Here is a 20,258-nt window from a genome sequence, read left to right on the forward strand (position 1 = left end):
TGATTGCTTACATGCTACAACTCAATATTATGAAGCTGCAGATTGTATATAAAATAATTCCATTTCATAGAAGCCAAGGAAAGAACGCAAAGACTGAAAAACATACAGAATGACAGAGTTAAATATTAACTTAACTAGTTTTCCAAAAGGTCACACAAGCAAAAACATTTGATACATGTGAGAAAAACTATACATTTTCTCGTTTGAATTGTTTTACATTGTCATTTCAGGGTCTTTTATAGCTGACAATGAGGTATGGTCTTTGTTCATTGTTGAAGGCCATACGGTCCCCTATAGTTATCAATTTCTATGTCATTTTGGTCTCTTGTGGAGAGTTGTCACATCGGCAATCATACAACATCTTCTTTTAATACGACCGCAAAAAAAAAATTTGCGTTGTATAATGCTATCGTGTAGTGGTCGTCCCAACAATAACTTTAGTTTTAGTGAATGGATCTCTATAAATTTTTACCAGAAGGTTAAATACCACTTAAACAAAGGATTGATTTTGGGGGTTATGGTTCCCATAGTTTAGGAATTAGGGGCCCAAAATAGCATTTTTGTAGTTTTCAAACAATAACTTGTGTTAAAGTGTATGAATCTCTCTGATATTATACCACAAGTTTCCATACCACGAAGGAATGGTTAGTATTGACTTTGAGGAGTTATGGCTCAAAATGTTTTGTAATTAGGGGCAAAAAAAGGGGAAAAACTAGGTTTTTCTGGTTAATAATAAAGACAGTTTAAAAGCAGGTTAAAGGAGGTGATTCAAAAAAATTTAACATACAACATTGGGAATGTTGGGATTAACCTCCCCTACACTTCTTGTAAATTATGTATAAAGAAATGTCAGGCTTTAAACTAATTGCAAAAAAGGGGGGTGGTTTGAAGAAGAAATCTTTAATTGCACAATATTGGGCAATAGATTTGTAAGATCTTCACATTTGTTTTGTGTCAGAAACCCATATTATGTCAAAAATTTGATCACAATCCAAATTCAGTGCTGTATCAATCTTGAATGTTGTGTCCATACTTGCCCTAACTTTTCAGGGTACGACCTCTGTAGTCGTATAAAGCTGCCCCCTGAGGAGCACCTGCTTTTATATTGCCTGAAAAGCAGAAACAGCTAAAGTATGCTTTGAGTAAGGATACTGGTACCAACATAGATTGTATATATTTATAAAAGAAGTTTTAAAGGTTCAAATGATGTGAAAATAATAGAAACATACAATATGGCATGGACATATCAGGGCATTGTCAAACCGGGGCCTTTTATGGCTGACTATGCGGTATGGCTTTGGTCATCGTTGAAGGCTGTACTATGCCCTATAGTTGTTTATTTCTTTTTCATTTTGGTCTCTTGTGGACAGTTGTCTCATTGGGATTCATACCACAACTTCTTTTTTATTTTGGCCAATTTGAATGAGTATACACTATTTTTCTTCAGTCATTTGTTGCTTCATTGACACCTTAGTTTGTTTTTACATCATCCACTGTACTTTCACTTTAAATGATTTTCAAACTTTAAAAATTCAATAGTACTGAACAGAAAAGCCTCAGTCCTTTAAAAACATTTGTGTTTTTGTGTCAACTACAACAAAAGTCCCAGAATGAGAGACTGGCATTGGGCAACAAAGTAAACTTTTTGTTTAAAGCTTTATATTTAAGAAGTAAGAAGACTTTGATACTTCATACCTTGTATAATTTATATGCAGGTACCTTATGTTACAAAGTTTACATTTGTCATATGTTCATTGTCTACTACTTTATTGTACCAGTAATTATATTTTTTAAGAGCGAAATACTCTCTTGTTAATAGAAATAGGATAACTATATTATATGCATTCCTTGCAAGGTGTACATGTCCATCAGTTAGGGTTCACCTGACCTCAACTTCATTTCATGGATCGGTTATCAAGGATAAAGTTACATGGTCAACTCTTTGTCACAGATTCTTAAAACAGTAGCCTGAGTAGGTCAAGTTTATTTTGTGTATGGAATGGTTATAAGGTGTACATATCTGACTTGCAGGTTTATCTCAATTTCATGGTTCATTGGACAATATTTAGTTTGTGTAGTTTGGTCTATTTCCCATATACTTAAGTTCTATAAACAGTAATGTACTGTATTTTTGTCGAGCCTGCAACTTTTGTTGCAGAAAGCTCGACATAGGGATAGTGATCCGGCGGTGGCGGCGGCGGCGGCGGCGTTAGCTCACTTCTTAAAAGCTATATATTTTAGAAGTTGGAAGACCTGGATGCTTCATACTTTGTACATAGATGCCTCATGTTACGAAGTTTCTGTCAGTCACATCGACTCACATGTCCAATGTCCTTGACCTCATTTTCATGGTTCAGTGACCACTTGAAAAAAAAGTTCAGATTTTTTGTAATGTTGAATTCTCTCTTATTATAAGTAATAGGATAACTATATTTGATATGTGCGTACCTTGCAAGGTCCTCATGTCTGTCAGACAGTTTTCACTTGACCTCGACCTCATTTCATGGATGAGTGAACAAGGTTAAGTTTTGGTGGTCAAGTCCATATCTCAGATACTATAAGCAATAGGGCTAGTATATTCGGTGTAGGGAAGGACTGTAAGATGTACATGTCCAACTGGCAGGTGTCATCTGACCTCATTTTCATTGTTCAGTGGTTATAGTTAAATTTTTGTGTTTTGGTCTGTTTTTCTCGTACTATATGCAATAGGTCTACTATATTTGTTGTATGGAATGATTGTAAGGTGTAGATGTCTAGCGGGCAGATGTCATGTGACCTTGACCTCATTATCATGGTTCAGTGGTCAAAGTTAAGTTTTTGAGTTTTTGTCTTTTTTCTAATACTATATGCCACAGGTCAACTATATTTGGTGTATGGAAATATTTTATGATCTTTATGTCAGTCGTGCAGGTTTTATTTGACTGTGACCTCATTTTCACGGTTCATTGCACAGTGATAAGTTTTTGTGTTTTGGTCTATTTTTTCTTAAACTATAAGTAATAGGTCAACTATATATGTTGCATAGGGGAATTGTTAGCTGTACATGTCTGCCTGGCATGGCTCATCTGACCTTGACTCCATTTTCATTTAGTTCATTGGTCTTTGTTTAGTTATCTTGGTTAATGTTAAGTTTATGTGACAGTTGTAATAAAGCTTAGCTTTATATTTAGGACTATCAACATAATATCAATGATTAGTATAGAAGGCGAGACATTTCAGCGTGTGCACTCTTGTTTGGTGCATGGGATGTAAAAAAAATTTGTAAAACCACAAAATTATAAGTGTTGTCATGTGTTTAGATACTAGTATACTTTTAATAATTACCAAGAAAATCTCGAAGTGTTCCATCAGAGGACTCAGGGGAGACAATTGTCACCAGAAATATCACTGCATGGGTAGTAAAACTATTAAGTTTAATTCCATAAATGTCTAAATCATTTATAATGAAAATCAATCTAATACTGATGCAATACTTGTTGATTAATAATCAAAATCTGTTTTACTGGCATTTAATGCATCTGGATGAATGGTTCCTACTAAAAATTAGCCTTAAAAGAAAAGTTACAAAGAAAGAGCCTGCAAACCTTTTAAAACATCTACCATACTAAGTTTTGTTTCAATCCAATAAATGGTTCCTCCAAAGGTACAGGCAGTTAACTTCAACTGTTTAAATGATTAATAATTAAATTTTTGATTCTTATATCATTTCTTTGTACAGATTTTAAGGACATTTTTTGTCTTGAAGATTAGTTCTAGTCTGGTAGGTTTTCACAAATTTTGTTGCTTTGCATTTTATAATGTGGCTTTCAAAAGGTATGAAATCATTAGTCGTATTCTATGCTGATTATCCAACTTTAATAAAAAGTAATGTAAGACAACATATTACTTTAATATTAACCAAGATTAAAGGATTATTAACAACCATCTACTTAGGATTAATGATTTAATCCTAAAACTTGGGAGTACTTAAATTCAAAGGAGATTTGTATTTATAATTTTATACATGCATGAAAAATGAAATGTATTCAACTGTTTCTACAGGTGTGTTTCATATATTATAAACAGTTTACACTGTCATGATATTTCATATAAACAATATTAAAGAAACCTGAAATAATAACAGAATCATAAAGATTTACAACTTGTAAAAAACTATCAAGCTTGTCATACTTCAGTTCTTTGAGTCAATCTAGTATGTATGTATTGCTCAACATATTATAGTTGAAAATATGATAACAACATGAATGTGTGACTTTATGTGTCCCTTGTACATGGATGCCCCATCCGCACTATCATTTTCTATGTTTTATGGACCGTGAAAATTGGGAAAAATCTCTAATTTGGCATTAAAATAAGAAATATAATATCATAAGGAACATGTATACTAAGTTTCAAGTTTATTAGACTTCAACTTCATCAAAAAGTACCTTGATCCAAAACTTTAACCTGAAGGAGGGCAGACGGACATACAAACCAGAAAACATATTGCCCATAAATGGGGCATATAAATTGTATATCTGCTTCATAAATAAAAACATAATAGCCTGAAATAGTCAGACTTCATGTGAGTCAATTTTTCACGACATGTTTCGACTCATCAGCCTTGTATCATGATTTCATATGTGGCACAACCCTTTCCCCAATAAAAATTTGGGTTCAAAATTCAAGAACATGGTACATAAGGAATATTCCAGCAAAACATATTTGTGAGCGAGGGCAATTCCAGAGACAATGTTGCAGAAAACTCTCATAAATTTTGACAAATAATGCAAGGATGCAGTAAGTGAACCAACTCCTTTGCAGAAGTAAAAAGACTTAATTAGTTCTGTTATCATATGCAATTAGACAAAAAATCCTGTGTTTTAAACAAGTTGAACCCAAGAAATTTTGCTGAAATTTCATAAAAAATCCACAAGATCTGTAGGTGTTAAAAAAACCATAAAGCTTCTACAGTTTTGGCTACAATGAAAATGACATTTGGCAAAGTGACAACAGATGGAAAATTAATGAAGCCAAGAGCAAAACTATCTATCAGCTGTGTGAATACAGGCAGAAAAAAACTATAACACTATTAAAACAGTGGTTGATGCTTTATTTTTTATTTAGCACTCATGATAACAATATTTGTGTGCATAAAATATCTATCTCAAACAACAGATCTGGTGAACATACAAGACAATGAAAGACAAACTAATACTGATCAATAATCTAGCAATGGACTGTAGGTTCTGAAACAGATGTATAATATTCAAGATTAGGCTATCAAAATACTCAACAATTCAGAAGGAAATAGTTTCTGAAACAATGGTATACTGTTCAAGATTAGGAATCAAAATTCTCAACAGTTCAGTACTAATTTGGTAATGAACTGATTGTTGACTTCTACTGTCTCATACATGTCACCTTATTACTTATTCAGAAGATTGACACTTGATGGTAACAGACTCAAACAGAGATTTCTTAGTGTATATGTATAAAAATATATTGTGAATCAGAACCTACAGTCAAACATTATATACTGAGCCATAAAAACTGTACATGTCTTCACTACTAAATAAACAATGCCCAGTATAACATTTCCTATACTGACAAAAATACTGTTTCTTTAATCTACATGTATTTCTTTTGATTATTTCTGAGATTCTAAGTGGGGTCACTTGGGGAAAATATAAGAATAATAAAATATATATTTTTAAAGGTCTCAATACTTTGTTCCAATATAAAAAACCAACGTTATATAAATATTTGATTTACTTTATATGAAACCAGATTATTACTTATCATTATAGAAACATCTATTAAAATCAAGTATTAAATTAGGCAAGACAAAAGGCTGCAGTTATTAAGTTATCTACCCTGTTTAAATCTTCATGTTACAATTTAACTTTTGCTTATCAATAAGGAGAGACATTAAGTCCTTAACAATTTCCAAACTATAACTTTCATAACTAACATTATTGTTCAATAAAAGGAATTGAGCAGATCACATATCTGTTTTCTAATAATAAACTGTGTAAATCAGTTTTTCACTTAGTTGTACTTCAAATATGTACACAGCACATCAATTTATAGTTATCAATTCAAAATTTGCATATATATTTAATTGAAAACAATTTTTTTTTATTCAAACTCATTTAAGGGAGTCTGTAACTCAAATCCCCTCTAAATCTTCAGTAATTTCTTACAACAGGGTTTCTAATTCTCTCTAATACCAGTTACTAACAGTTCAAAACTCTCTCTTAATCTACTCCAGTTACTAACAAGACTTAAATTGTTAATATTTCCCTCCTTTATTCGAAAAAAAAAGTAAAAAACTTTGAATTAAAAAGTAATATGAGATACCAAAGTAATAGATATATTTGAGTTTTAATAATATTTTGGAAAGATTTAATTTTTCAATGTTTTAATTTTTTACTGATAAAAAGGTGTTTTGTTATATTTTATTAAATGACAATGAAATGTAAAAGGTGCATATGTATTAAATCATGTATGCAAAGCGTGTATAAAGCTAATCATAAGTACTAAAGCAATAATAATGTTTGTTTCAATATGAACATTTATATATATAATGCTTGTAAATATTAAAAAAAAGCTTTAATAATTCGTTAGGTTTGTTGGAAAAATTTGAAGTCTATGACTAATGCTGAAGTGGATTTCAATTTACCGGTTGAGTCATTTGTATAATACTGTCCTAAGGTGTGTTGTTTTAAACCGTGACGAAATAGGACTATTCAACAAAAGATAAATACTGTTCTACTTTGTGCTAATATAAACCATGACACAAAATGTCTGTTCAACAGAAAAAAATACTGTTCTTTGTTGTGCTGACATAAACCATGACACAATATGCCTGTTCAACAGAAAACAAATAGTGTTTTAAGGTGTGCTGATATAAACCATGACACCAAATGTCTGTGCAACAGATCTAAAAAAAGAAAAAAATATCACAGAGAGCCAAAAAAAAAAATACAATAAAGAAATGTAAAACAGACCACAGCTAACATTCATATGGTTTTCTTCAGGAATACTGTTCTTAAGTCAGCTAATTACAAAAAATAATCAGCAGTTTATCTACATAAAACATGTAAAAACTAACAAATAACAAAACAAATAAAATACTGTAACAAATATACATTTTATCACAGCAACAATAAACAACGAACAACAAGCTATATATTTTTTTGTTACATTTTGGAATTTTGGATTAACTATACATGTATTTGTACCATTTTCTCAGATTTCGTAAAAATCCAACAATTTTACACTAAAATTGTAAAATTTACCACAATTTCTTCTCTAAAGACTTGAATGGTATACTGTTAACACTAATCAATATATTACAATGTTCATTACATTACAACTTGATCATACAAAATACATAATACAGATAATAAAATCTACGATTAAAAAGAAAATTCCAACATGTGACAAAAATTTTACTTCAAGACTATCAGCGTGAGTTTTTGAGCAAAATGGTTTTATAAGATGAAGAATACTGATGTATAGATGTGCTAAATGTTATCATGCTTCAAATGATAGAAAAATAATACTTCAAGTCCCTGATCCCCGTGTTAAAACTCATGTCAACATAATCTTCACCCTTCTTGAAACAAACAAACAGTTATCATATTGTGTGTATCCTTTAGTATTTTTATTACACATAATTTAATAGATTTAAAAAAAAAATGAACATTGTAAGTTTTAATGAAATATTGTGGGAAAAATTCAAACTGTGCTCTTATTAACAAACATTTAACAAAACTCTTTAAATATTAAATGTCTTCAAATACACATTTATAAACTAAAATATCAGTCCATATACTGTCAATTCATTTAATTTTCATGGTCACCAATTTTAGTGAATGATGAAAAAATTGTATTTTCATGGATACTCAAATTTGGTGGCTTTGAAATATATCCTCAACATAAAATCCTATAACGATTTTGTATTTTGTTGACAAAAAAAATTCATGTTGTATCCATACCAATATCATCCATGTCATTTAATACTAGAAGCTTCTGAACAATAATGAACTCACAGTATATCATAATTAGTACTTGGACGGAATCATTTAAAAAATAACAATTACTAAAATTTTGATTTCATAACAACAAACGCATCATGCATAAAAATAGTGTTTATAATATTTGAAGCAAATATTTAGCATTTAAAAGTTCTATAACAAAATGAAACAGTTTTTGCACTAGAATGCCTCTCCAAGTGTCCATCTATGGTTACTTTTGCTTCGTCTCATTCTAATAATACTTCCGTCAATGCCAGCAGCAGCACTCTTACTCTTTATATCGTTACGTAATTTCAGCTGTGTTAGTCTTAAAAGACCAATATTTCTACTGGTAGCTGTGAGTGACTGTAGTAATCCATCACCTCCCTGAAAAACATAAACAAACTAACATATCTTGTTCATTGTTTTTTTTACATAAACCAGGCCATTAGTTTTCTTGTTTGAATAGTTTCACATTTTGTGATTTCATAACTTTTCATTGTTGACTATATGCTGTATTAGTTTTACTCATTGTTGAAGGTTGTACAGCGACCTATAGTTGTTAATTTTGTGTTGTGCCATTTGGTCTCTTGTGGAGGTTTGTCTCATCAGCAATCATATATGGACATACCCGTACTTATTCATGGCAGATAATATAAGTAACTGCAATCTGTGGTAAATGACTTTGACTGGCATACTATTCACTAGAAGCTGTATGTTACTATGACAGTTTAATAAATGGAAAGCATGTCTTTTAACAAAGCGCAAGCATTTTGAACATAAATAACTGAATATGTACCTGTAGAAAATAGTTTGATTGATTGATTTTTGGTGTTTATTGGCCACTTTCAGTCCTCTTGGCTATATCATGGCAGACAAATTTTTTTGGTAGAGGTTGAAGGAGTAACCTAGCAGATTTACGACCTTCCACAAGAAATCAGGCTATCATTGCCAAGATTGAAGTAAAACACACCATGCAACAAGTGAGATTCAAACTCACAACTGGAATGGTTATAGTGACTATTGTAGATGAATTATCTAGACAAACCAGGATGTTACACACTTGTTGCGTATTACATGCACACTTACCCTTATGATTTCCTGTGCTTCTGGTAGCTGTGTGCCAGGATGTCTCTGGAATACTTTGACCATTGGACGGTCTAATCTTTCTCTTGTTGATAAGTCTGAACTAGCAACTGGACCCTAAATAATGGAATGATATATATGTTAAAACTTCTTAAAAGGTAACCACATACAATTAAGTACAGCTTTTTGATACGGAAGACAGCAACTTTATGATGCCAACATTATATTGGGAAAATTATGTCTGTTTCACCATATAATATATATGATAACACTTAGTGTAGTGATCAGATATTGATAATGTAAACACATTACAAAGTAAACCTTATCATAAACATAATTAAGGAATGACTGTAATATTTTTCTGTCTATGAAGAAATAACATAAATTTGGTGCACACTGAATAACGCGCGTAGCGGGTTATTAAACAGTGTGCACCACATGTTTTATGTTATTTCGAATAGACAGAAAAAATATTACAGTCATTTCTTATAATTTAATTCTAAATTCCATTTTAAACCGAAGAAAACCATGAAAAAACGTTGATGACCTCACGATCACATTACTAAATTATGTCTATGGGCTCATAACAAAATAACGTCAGCCAATCAGAAGATGCGTTACATCCAAAATTAAATTATTGATTTATAAATTAGACATAAGATACTTAAACTAGTAAAAACAGTTTATAACAGTATAACATTTACTGATGAATTATTTCTTCCATGACTGCAAATATCCCCTTTCAGAATTTTAAGATTCTGATATTAAAGTTAGTTTTGATAAAATCTGGTGAGACAGTAATTGCTTAAACAATTTAACATCATATAAATATTCTAAACAGTAAATTATTAATGTAATAACAGTTAATTACAAATGAAACAATAATGTTACATAAACACTATGAAATACATTTGTAAGAATCAGGCAGTTACTGGACAAAACTTTACAAAAAAAATCACATTTAAAAGCAGTAAATATTGTTAAAAGTTAAATGATAATTACTGTGTTAAATTTTTAAACACAGTATGAATAAAAAAAAAACACCAACCAATTCAAGTAACTTTATCATTCACAGGGCTAAACCACCTTTCTAACTTTACTTAGATGGACTATATATATGGTCATGTAGGTAAAATTTATAAAAAACATAATTTTGACAAGTTTTTCATCTTTTATCATTTTTTATAGCAAATACCACCTGACTCTTACAAACATTAACAACATAAATAAACAGATCGATAATCAAATCAACAAATTAAATACAGTTGTAAGAACCTTTATTATATTCATCAAGAGTTTATTTTCCTGTTGATTAAAAAATAAGTAACATTCCTTGTAAATTACATATTATAGATTCGTTAATTTAAGAATATTGTATTTAGTGCAATTGTTTCAAATCTTTTTTGTTTAAATCGAAGCCTTGGTCCAAAATTTGCATAAAATATTGGGTAATATGTTTGCATTTTTTGTTTTTATCGCAGCTTTCAAAACATGAGGATATTCCGATAATAATGTTTAAAAGACAAGTAGGAAATACCAATACCTACAATCAAGCAGACAATTTTTTTTCAACAAATCTTTAAAACTTTTTTGTCTATTGCAAAGGTCAGCTCAGTACTGACATGGTTATTAGCATCCGTTCTTAAAATTCTCAAAAAAATCGAAATTATTAAGATGAGAAACAAAAGTTTCTGACTACCTCAGACATAGCTGAAGTTAGGTGAAATAAGCCCTTTTGGTTATATAGATCCTTAAATTTTCAAACTTTTCGATTTGCTTGTTCCTGATAAAGGTTAATCCAGAAAAGTGCTTTTAATGCACTTTATTCATAAAATGTTATTTTCATTTCTAAGGTAATTTGTATTTTCAAGAAAAAAATAACTAAAGTTTAAAGTTCATTATGGCACCTACCAATGTATAACTCCTAGCCTTATCTGTAGCATCGTACCATCTCTGTGCTCTGTGCATACCATGACGATTCTCTCCAAAGCTCACACCAAGATGTTGCTGCAATATTAATATACAATTAAAAGTTACCATATATATTAAACATTTTTATAATATATTCAATCTTTAAAACACCATTTTGTAATTTCTGTTGAAAACTTCAAAACTGTATATTTTTCTATCCATATTTGTTTTCCGGGAACAAATTTTTACTGCATGAAAAATATTTTAAGTCAAAAGATAAATAGATTGCACAGATAATAAATTGGGTTATTTTTGTTTGTTCACAACCCCCAAAAAGGGTTTCCCATTTCTGACTTTTCTTATTCTAAAACATATCTGTTGCCATGTTGATTGGATACCTTCCATTAAAAATTTGAAGATGAACTGACATATAATGTAGGTGCTAATACAGGAACAGGAAATAATTTGAGTTATTTTAACAAGTGCTCTTGAAAAAATTAATAGTATATATCTAATTTTAATTTTTCTGATAATCAAACACATCAAAATATAACAGAATCCAACAAAAAAGAAAGGAAACCGTGGTGACATTAAAATGAGCAGGAACAAACTGGTTAAAATCATTATATATAAAACATATAATTGTCAATTTGCAGTACTTTATATCGTTTAAAAAATTACATTTACTAATAATTATGAGTAATTTCAAATGATAAAATAAATGATCTTTTTCACTCAGCCATATAGCCTTTTAAATATTTTTTAAATGATTTAATGACTGATCTTTGAGATGAAAATGCATACACCCATTTAATAATTAAATTAACAACATGAATATATTTTCTTTAGAATTATTTCACATTATATCATACCAGGGCCTTTTATAGCTAACTGTTAGTAATGGGCTTTTTATATTGTTGAATGTCGTACTGAGACCTTTTGTTGCTCTTTATGGAGAGTTGTTTCATTGGCAATCATACCATATCTCATTATTTTTCTATGTCATAAATAATGTGTCTTAAAATTACAGTTATATAATATTGTGCGGTTATTGTTCGTGATTGAAAATTACCTGATAATAAATAACACTTATAACATTTATTTGAGTTATGTAATATTCAGCTGGTGGTTATTTATTTTAGACGAAAATCAAGTTTTAAAGTACCTTGTTGAAAGATTTATAATGAATATAATTCCTTACAAAATTTTTCTACAAAAACAAGAGAAATTGCAGTCATAAGGGTTGTTAGTATAAAACAATTACTTGGCAACCAATAACTCTTCCTATTAAAACCAGCCAATTATGTCATGTGATATCATTTTAACATTGCCAACTTTGACACAATAAGCGGGATGTGGAGTCAACAGCAACTCATCAAAAAAATTGACCAAGACAAAATGGAGAGGGCACCATACCGATTCAGAAAGCATTTAAGACGAAATTATAAGATGCAAAATATGATGTATATATGTGAATTGTATACCTTTCACTTTATTTGACAAATGACCTATAAGTTTATCTTGTATAACAGTTATGTACCTTGAGTGTGACAGTCTCTGATAGTTTCTGTGTCAATCCATCGTTTACAGACTTGTGTGCAGCCTTCTGTAATTTATCAGTTCTATCGATGGCTTCCCTAAGTTCCCTTCTAAGGTAGGCAGATCTAGCCCTAGCATCATCAGCATCAGCCAATGCCTGATCAGCTTCAGGAGTGAATGGCCCCAATGGATCAGGTAAATTGGAATAATTCATACGTGAATATCTGCCATCTTGGACACTCTTACTACGGCGCATACCTGAGCTGGACATGTTGGACATGGCACTGTTGACATTTGTGATAGACGACAATGAGTGGTTAAGGAGGTCAAGGACACGGGACCTTTCTTGTAACACACCAAATAAACGTTTTCTGGCAGCATCTAATACCTGTAAAATTACTCTGTCATTACTTAGTGTTTAGTAAACATGATCTTTTCAGTATAAAAAGACCTGCCATTTCCTATGTTATATAGTAAAATGTCAAAGTATTTCAAACCAAACTAAATGGTACATTCAGAAATAATATCACCTTCAATGTTACTTAGTTTTGAGTTTTTTTGTAAGATGATAATGTAATATGACATCAATTTTAGGATATTTCACATTTTTGAGAAAGTGTTAAAATTAAATATCTTGTGTGTGGAGAAAAAAAAATATATGAATGATTATGTAGTAAACTACTTGAGTGAATGTATTTACTTGTTATTCCATCATTATATCAACCATATGTCCTTCATTGAAACTAAGATAGTATAATCATATAGTAAGGGAGATAACTCTTCATTTCCTTGTTCAGTTTTAGAACTTGTTTCTACCATGTATTAGTGACTTACCTTAGACAAACATTTCCTGTAATGTTCTATTAGTTACATGTCAAAAGAAAGGTATTATATGTACGTAAGAGATAACATAAAGTTCTGTATAGGTTATCAAATTCACAAAAAGCTTCAAGAAATGTCAAAAGAGAGGTATGATAAAGAGTAATTAAGAAGTTCTGTATAGCTAACAACATCCAGAAAAAGCTCAAGAAAATATCAAAAGAGAGGTATTATGATAAGAGAAATTAAGTTCTGTAATTCTGATCAATCCACGGAAACAAAATTTCTAAATCGATATGGAATAAAGATACTGTAAAGTTTTCTTACTTTACCTTCAGGAGAAAGATATTCTATGTAGAGTAATTAGGAAGTTCTGTTTAGCTTATCAAATCCAGAAAAAGCCCAAGAAATGTCAAAAGAGAGGTGTTATAATAAGAATAATTAAGAAGTTCTGTAATTCTGATGAAAATCCACTGACACACAATTTCTAAAGCAGTATATTATAAAGATGCAGTAAATTCAGAAATGTTGCATGCATTTATAATTCTCATTTGCATTAACACACAATGTTCATGCCGCTTTCTTTTTTAGACAGGGACAGTTGTTTGTTCTTAGAAGCAGTTGTTTTCCTTTAAAAATATTAGAGAGAAATAATTTACTTAGAAATATAATATAAACATAAATATAAACCTGAGTATAAAGGTCAATTAAAGCTGACCTTGTAAGAAATGGTGACCTTTGGATTTTGGCTCAAAATGCATAGGTTTTACAGTCAGATAAGATGAGGATGACTAGAAAAGAAAGATGGATACTTTATAATAGAGGTGACTGTTTATACATGTAGCAGGATTGATTGTGTTTGTTTACTTACTAATAATTGTTGCTGAACAGATCTAAGCTGAGCTTCTAATGCCTTTTTACAATTGATTAAATGTGCTTTTTCTGCATTTAATAAATCATCTGCACCATCATGTCCCTGAAAAAAAACAAGAATGATGTGGTTATAGATAAGTCTACGGTAAAAATATGTAACGCAGCTTCATTCAAACCTCGTTTTTCAAGTTTAATACATGTATTATGAAAAAAAAACGCTGTACAAATAATTATTGTCAAGCTACTTTATTTCAGCTGTAAAAGAGTATTTAACAACTCAGTGACCTAAGTCTAATTCATTTGTAGAGAGCTTACCAGACAACCTTTTTGTCAGACACAAAACTAAAATGTTCAGAATTGACTATTTTAGTGTCAGTTTACAAAACATCTTATTTTTTGGTAAAGTTTAAACTATCCTCAGCATGACAGCATTTCTATCAGAAGTTAACAGTATTATAACACAATAAAACTTCTGAATTACCATTAAACCATAAAATATATGTCAGTTTCATATTAAGTGTGCATTTGTATAGAAAGTTACAGATGAACTTGAATGGAATGTGTATTGAATTAAAGTAACTTAAAATTTCTCCTAAAAGGTAAAAGGTGTCATGTATAAAGATTACTTTGTACATTCATCAATAGGTAACCAAATCTTGTCTTTGTTGTGTAGACATTTAAATTAAGGGTAAAATGGTAGTAAATATTTGGTGTCAAAATTCAATATTTCTTTAATTAATGGCAATAAGTTCTATATAACATTCTATTTAATACCAGTTTTACTTGTGAAATGTTTAAAGACTTTCGTTTAATATAATAATGTATTGGTTTTATAATTAGGTGTCAGTGTTACAAACAACTGAAAATCCATATCCTTCATGTGATATAGCAATAAAGCAATGGTGTATTACAGACCTAACTAATATAGTATTCTTTTAATCTTCCACTGCAGCTTTTTAACAAAACAACTGACATGAAATATCCAGCTTAAAGGATGCTGTGAACATTAGGCTTTGAATTTATAATATAGTGGAAGAGAAACCAAATTAAATATGAGCGAACATTTACATATTTTCTGATCTACATTCAAAACATGGTTATAAAACTCATTTCAAAATATACGGATTGTCAATATTCACAAAAATACTGAAAAATACAGGTCTTTAAAGATCTATATAACACCAATGACAAGCTTCATCAGGATTTTTATCTTCTCAAATTTAACAGTTTGTTTAAATAAATAAATCGTATAAAAACTACCAGTTAAAAAAAAAAATCCAATAAGCATTTTGATTCAATGTTTACAAAATATCTACAAGTATATTCTCCTGCTAAGTTCAACAACTCAAGAATGCAATAAAATATATTGACATGCCACCTTAAAATACAAAAATGACATAAGATATTTAATATTACCCAACTACTATCAATAAACACATAAAAAGAATAACAAAAATAATAGCAACAAGAACCCTTCTCAACTTTAACATTTTGGAACCCAGTCAAAAAATATATGTTCCATTTAAAGCCTATCATATTTCTATCACACAAGAGCTATCATATAGTTGTTACAAACTTTTATCCAATAAAAAGATCTGTGTGGGTCATTCACAGCTGAAACAGAGCTACATTGTATGTAACACATCTTCCTATTTTTAAATAGTCACACCCGTTTCAGTACATGATTTCTTTAACATGTTTAAAGCTATAAAAAAATATATCAAATTACTAAAAACACACTGTTAACTAAAACAGTACATTCAAATCTAGTCTTTGATATATTGATATTATTAAAATACCTGTAGTGAAGACATGTACATTTTTACATACAGATACCCCCCTTCCCCCTTCTAACCATATGTAGGATACATGTTTATTGCCGGTTGATTGATTTATAATTATTCAAAAAAAATTAAAAGTGTCACCAAGAATGATACAGTAACTGATTAAGTATCCCAATATTTGCAATTTATTATTGGAAAGAATAGGCAAAAATGAATGTTGATGCTGCTTGAAGACATCAAAAAGATTCAAACTTTACCATAATTTTATAACTGCATAATTTTTTATTTTTTTCTATAATCATTAATTATGGACATAGGTGGATCCATGGCCCGGAAAAAAACTGGTTGATTATATCAGGAATCACTGAAGCATGACTGCCCCCCCTCCGTCAGTCAGCAGGCCTCCCTAATGAAAAGTTCTGGATCAGCCACTAATGGAGTACATAATACATTGGGAATCCTAATTAGATTAGATATCTTACAAAAAATTTAAATAGATCCTCTCTTTTTCTAACCTAAGTACAATTTTTAATGTCACCAAAATTTGCTAAATTGTATTTTCAAAATCAAAAAATGGAACTGATTGCTTTAACTCATATCAAAAGTAAATCCCTCCTCAATAATATTGCTTGTGTATTCATTTAAAAAGGCTTACAGAAGTTTAATGATTTCTTTAAAATGAAGATTTTCGAAATCTTACATTTATAATACAAACTGTTATCTGTGTAATTAGATTTTATTTACTGAGGAACAAATACAAGACCAAATCAGTGATACCACACATCTCATTTTATTTCTTCAAACAACAAAGATGACAAGGAGCTGTTAATAATCAATAAAGTTTACAAGGTTCTTTACATCCTTTATCTAATAAGTGGTTATTTTTGTAATTTCAATAAATTTTAAATGTTTTTTTGGCAGTTTTCATGCTTTTCAGAAAATTTTAAGAAACTACATGTAGTAAAGTTCTCTTTTCCCTGCATCACAAATTAAATATCAACTTTTTAACATAAAAATTGTTCAACTCAGTTTGACTAGGGGCACGATTCCTGCATAATTGGTCATGTTTAATTCCCAATCCTCTTTGGGTAAATAAATTGGTTTAGCATAGAGAATAGATAATATTATGTTGCTAATTTTTAGGTTATAATTGGTTATCAAACATAATAGCTGAACAAAAATGTACAGGGTTCATCATTGTGCTGAAACATGTATGTACCCATGGCCAGTATGTCATAACTTTCTTTGTAACGGAAAACAATGTTCTTTTTTTTTGAGCAGAGAAAAAGGCACCCTCCAAACACGTTAAGGCATTGGATTTAATGTTCTAAATTCAACATCTGTACATGTAGTTATATACATTCCACAGTCAAACAATTACTTGCTTAGCAATGGTTGTACTACAAGACCTGGTGACCAATAAATATTTTATTACTCCTGGTTAGGGCATACAATTCCTAATATAAACTTTAATCTTAAAACATGTGAAGTTGGTTATAAGCTTTAATTGAAAAAAAATCTAATGTTTAAATTTTACCATGGTTTTACTCATTAAGAAAAAAATATAAAAACTATTTCCTAAAGGTTTAAATTAACTGCCAAGGGAATCCTAAACATTATCTAGAATGGTTAATTTCATCCTTCAAGTAGAAAGTCAATAAGACAACATATGTCCTAACTAGAAAGCTATGGATTCTGTAATTGTATATGGTACCAATTCAATAATTAATGAAGTGGTAAGCTATATTGTATTGATCAATTTATAAGATTACTTTTTTATTTATCAATGAAAGATAGATATAAGAGCAACAAAAAAATCATAAATTTTGAAAATTGAAATTAAATGAGACAATTTGTTTTCTCGTTTGACACTTTTCATGTCTAAAAAGTAAAATCACAAAAATACTGAACTCAGAGGAAAATCAAATCGGAAAGTCCATAATCACATGGCAAAATCAAATAACAAAACGCATCAAAAACGAATGGACAAGAACTGTCATATTCCTGACTTGGTACAGGCATTTTCAAATGTAGAAAATGGCGGATTGAACCTGGTTTTATAGCTAGCTAAACCTCTCACTTGTGTGACAGTCGTATAAATATATAAAGTTATTCTAAGTTTTTGTTATAGCAGACCAAACATTTTGGGTAGTGTCTGTTCTTGAAAGTTTAACCATGACCTAAAACTGCTGATATTCACCATCATGACTATGTTCACATCATTTGAATGCTGGTGAATAGTTGTCTCATTGGCAATCATTCCACATCTTCTTTTGTTATACTTTTCAAGCTACTTAATGGAACTTTTATGTTTTATGTATGCATGAACTCTCATGACTTGATATGTTCTTTTGTCTTGTCAGTTTTAATAGCCCTTCAGTGCTTAAATTTGTAATTGTGAATTTGTCTACTAAATACAGATTATAATTATTACCAAACAAAAAAGTACAACACATACACTGTAAGAAAGTCCTAGTTAGAAATTGACGACAGAGGAGCATATTTATATAAATGGGACACTTAGTTCAGCTACATGTACAATGTACCAAAGTTCACTCAAATAGGAAATAATTCCACATGAAAAAAAAAATAAAACAACTTTTATACTTTTTAACATAATTAATGTTATTTATCTACAATATATATTGCTTTTCTTCATTTTTAACAAAATAAAAGTGTTTCAAAATGGTCTCATCCACTGAGCATGTTGAGCCAATACAGAATGATGAGTGTCTTAAAGCTAATTAAATACAATGATTTGCATAATATTTTTTTTTTTTGTGTTAATTTTCCATGCACTCTAGGTGCTCTTTTTATAGATATTTTAAACACTCTAAATGCCTTTTTTCAATTAAGTTACCATGCCCTTTTTGTGTGATAGGGTAAACACTAAAAATGTGTACAACAAGACTTGTTGTTGTTGCTGCAAATTGTTGATATGGGTTTGTGACTTCTGATTTGAAAAAAAAATGATTCCAATTTTTATGTCTTAGCAAACTGACCAAAATAGAGTTTCAGGACAGTCAATTAAAACATTGGTTATTCTATAATGATATTCATGTACAGTAGTAAACAATATATCAATCTATACAATATCCATTACAATAAAATGGATGAATGAAATATTCTTGATCATCATGAGCATGACACATTTGGTTTTGTCATGTGAAAGTTTGTCCATCAAGTTTAACTACACTTCCAAAAAAAAAAGAACATAAACTAAACATCTCATAGTTTACCATACATGTACATGACAGAGTAGTTGTATTTCAAAATTTTCATCTAGAGCTTGGCCCTCAAAATTTTTTTTATTGTTTGTGTTTAGGAATATATTATTTAGTGTAGCTTCATCATCTTTATTCAGATGGAAAACTGGAAAACTTAGTCTACATCTACATCTACATGGGTAATCCGTAAAGAGTCGGTTGACTCATCACACGAATGTATTTAGTCAATAAAGAAGAAGATGCGAAAGTCCAAGACTTAGAGCTATACTAACAAGACTTAACATCCCCCAACTTATACCCAATTCATTCACTTACCCTAAGCTAAATTTGTATCATATACCCTAGCTAACATTTCAGTATTATAACCCCTAAATCATGTAAATGCACATAGATAAACTGAAAAATTCTCTTCTGTTCTTGTTTGTGTTACCTTTTCTCTTGGGGGTCTTGACATCCTGACCTCTTGACTGTCTTTGTTAAGTCTGATGTCTTTTCTGGTGTGTTCAAGTGCTTTTTCGATAGCTTCTCTCCCCCTTGTTAGTGACTTGATTTCCTCATTTGTCTCTAGAAGACTTTCCCTGAGCTTAGCAACAACAGCTCTAACCTCACGAGTGTACCTGTGGATTTCATCATTACTCAACTGAGAAACTGTGTCTCGAAGATGAGGTAAAGGGTCCAGGGACCTTCCAACATCACATGATTTATCACTTTTGTTGACAATAGTGTTAGAAAGTTTTATTCCTTTCAATGTAGAATTTCTCCAGGATTCTGGTCCTATTGCTGTGGCAGCTTTTGTTCCTAACATTTTTATGTAGTTAAATTTGTGACTGTTGCATACGCTAACTTTATGGACGACAAAAAATTGCCACAGGCACTGTCAAAGATTGAAAGTGTGAAGTTGTAAATCCTATGGCGTCGTCCACTTTGAAAGGTTGCTCTTGGAAACAAACTTCATGGCAACTTCCGGTTTTCCGTGACTTCCGGAACAACCATTTTGCGTTTGATTCGTTAAAATT

At 30.4% G+C, this 20,258-nt stretch overlaps 1 protein-coding gene across 1 annotated transcript; it reads right to left on the minus strand.

Moving 5' to 3' along the window:
- Positions 1–7,988: 7,988 nt before the first annotated feature.
- LOC143063250 (tektin-like protein 1) lies at positions 7,989–20,187 on the minus strand. Its single transcript, XM_076235272.1, has 6 exons — positions 19,673–20,187; positions 14,230–14,334; positions 12,541–12,927; positions 11,001–11,096; positions 9,093–9,206; positions 7,989–8,390 (listed from the first exon to the last, which is right to left on the minus strand). Exons 1-6 carry the CDS (start codon positions 20,045–20,047, stop codon positions 8,205–8,207), a joined length of 1,263 nt encoding a protein of 420 aa, XP_076091387.1. The 5' UTR covers positions 20,048–20,187; the 3' UTR covers positions 7,989–8,204.
- Between the last annotated feature and the right edge of the window lie 71 nt (positions 20,188–20,258).

This window comes from Mytilus galloprovincialis, chromosome 2 (assembly GCF_965363235.1).
Source record: "Mytilus galloprovincialis chromosome 2, xbMytGall1.hap1.1, whole genome shotgun sequence".
NCBI lineage: Eukaryota > Metazoa > Mollusca > Bivalvia > Mytilida > Mytilidae > Mytilus > Mytilus galloprovincialis.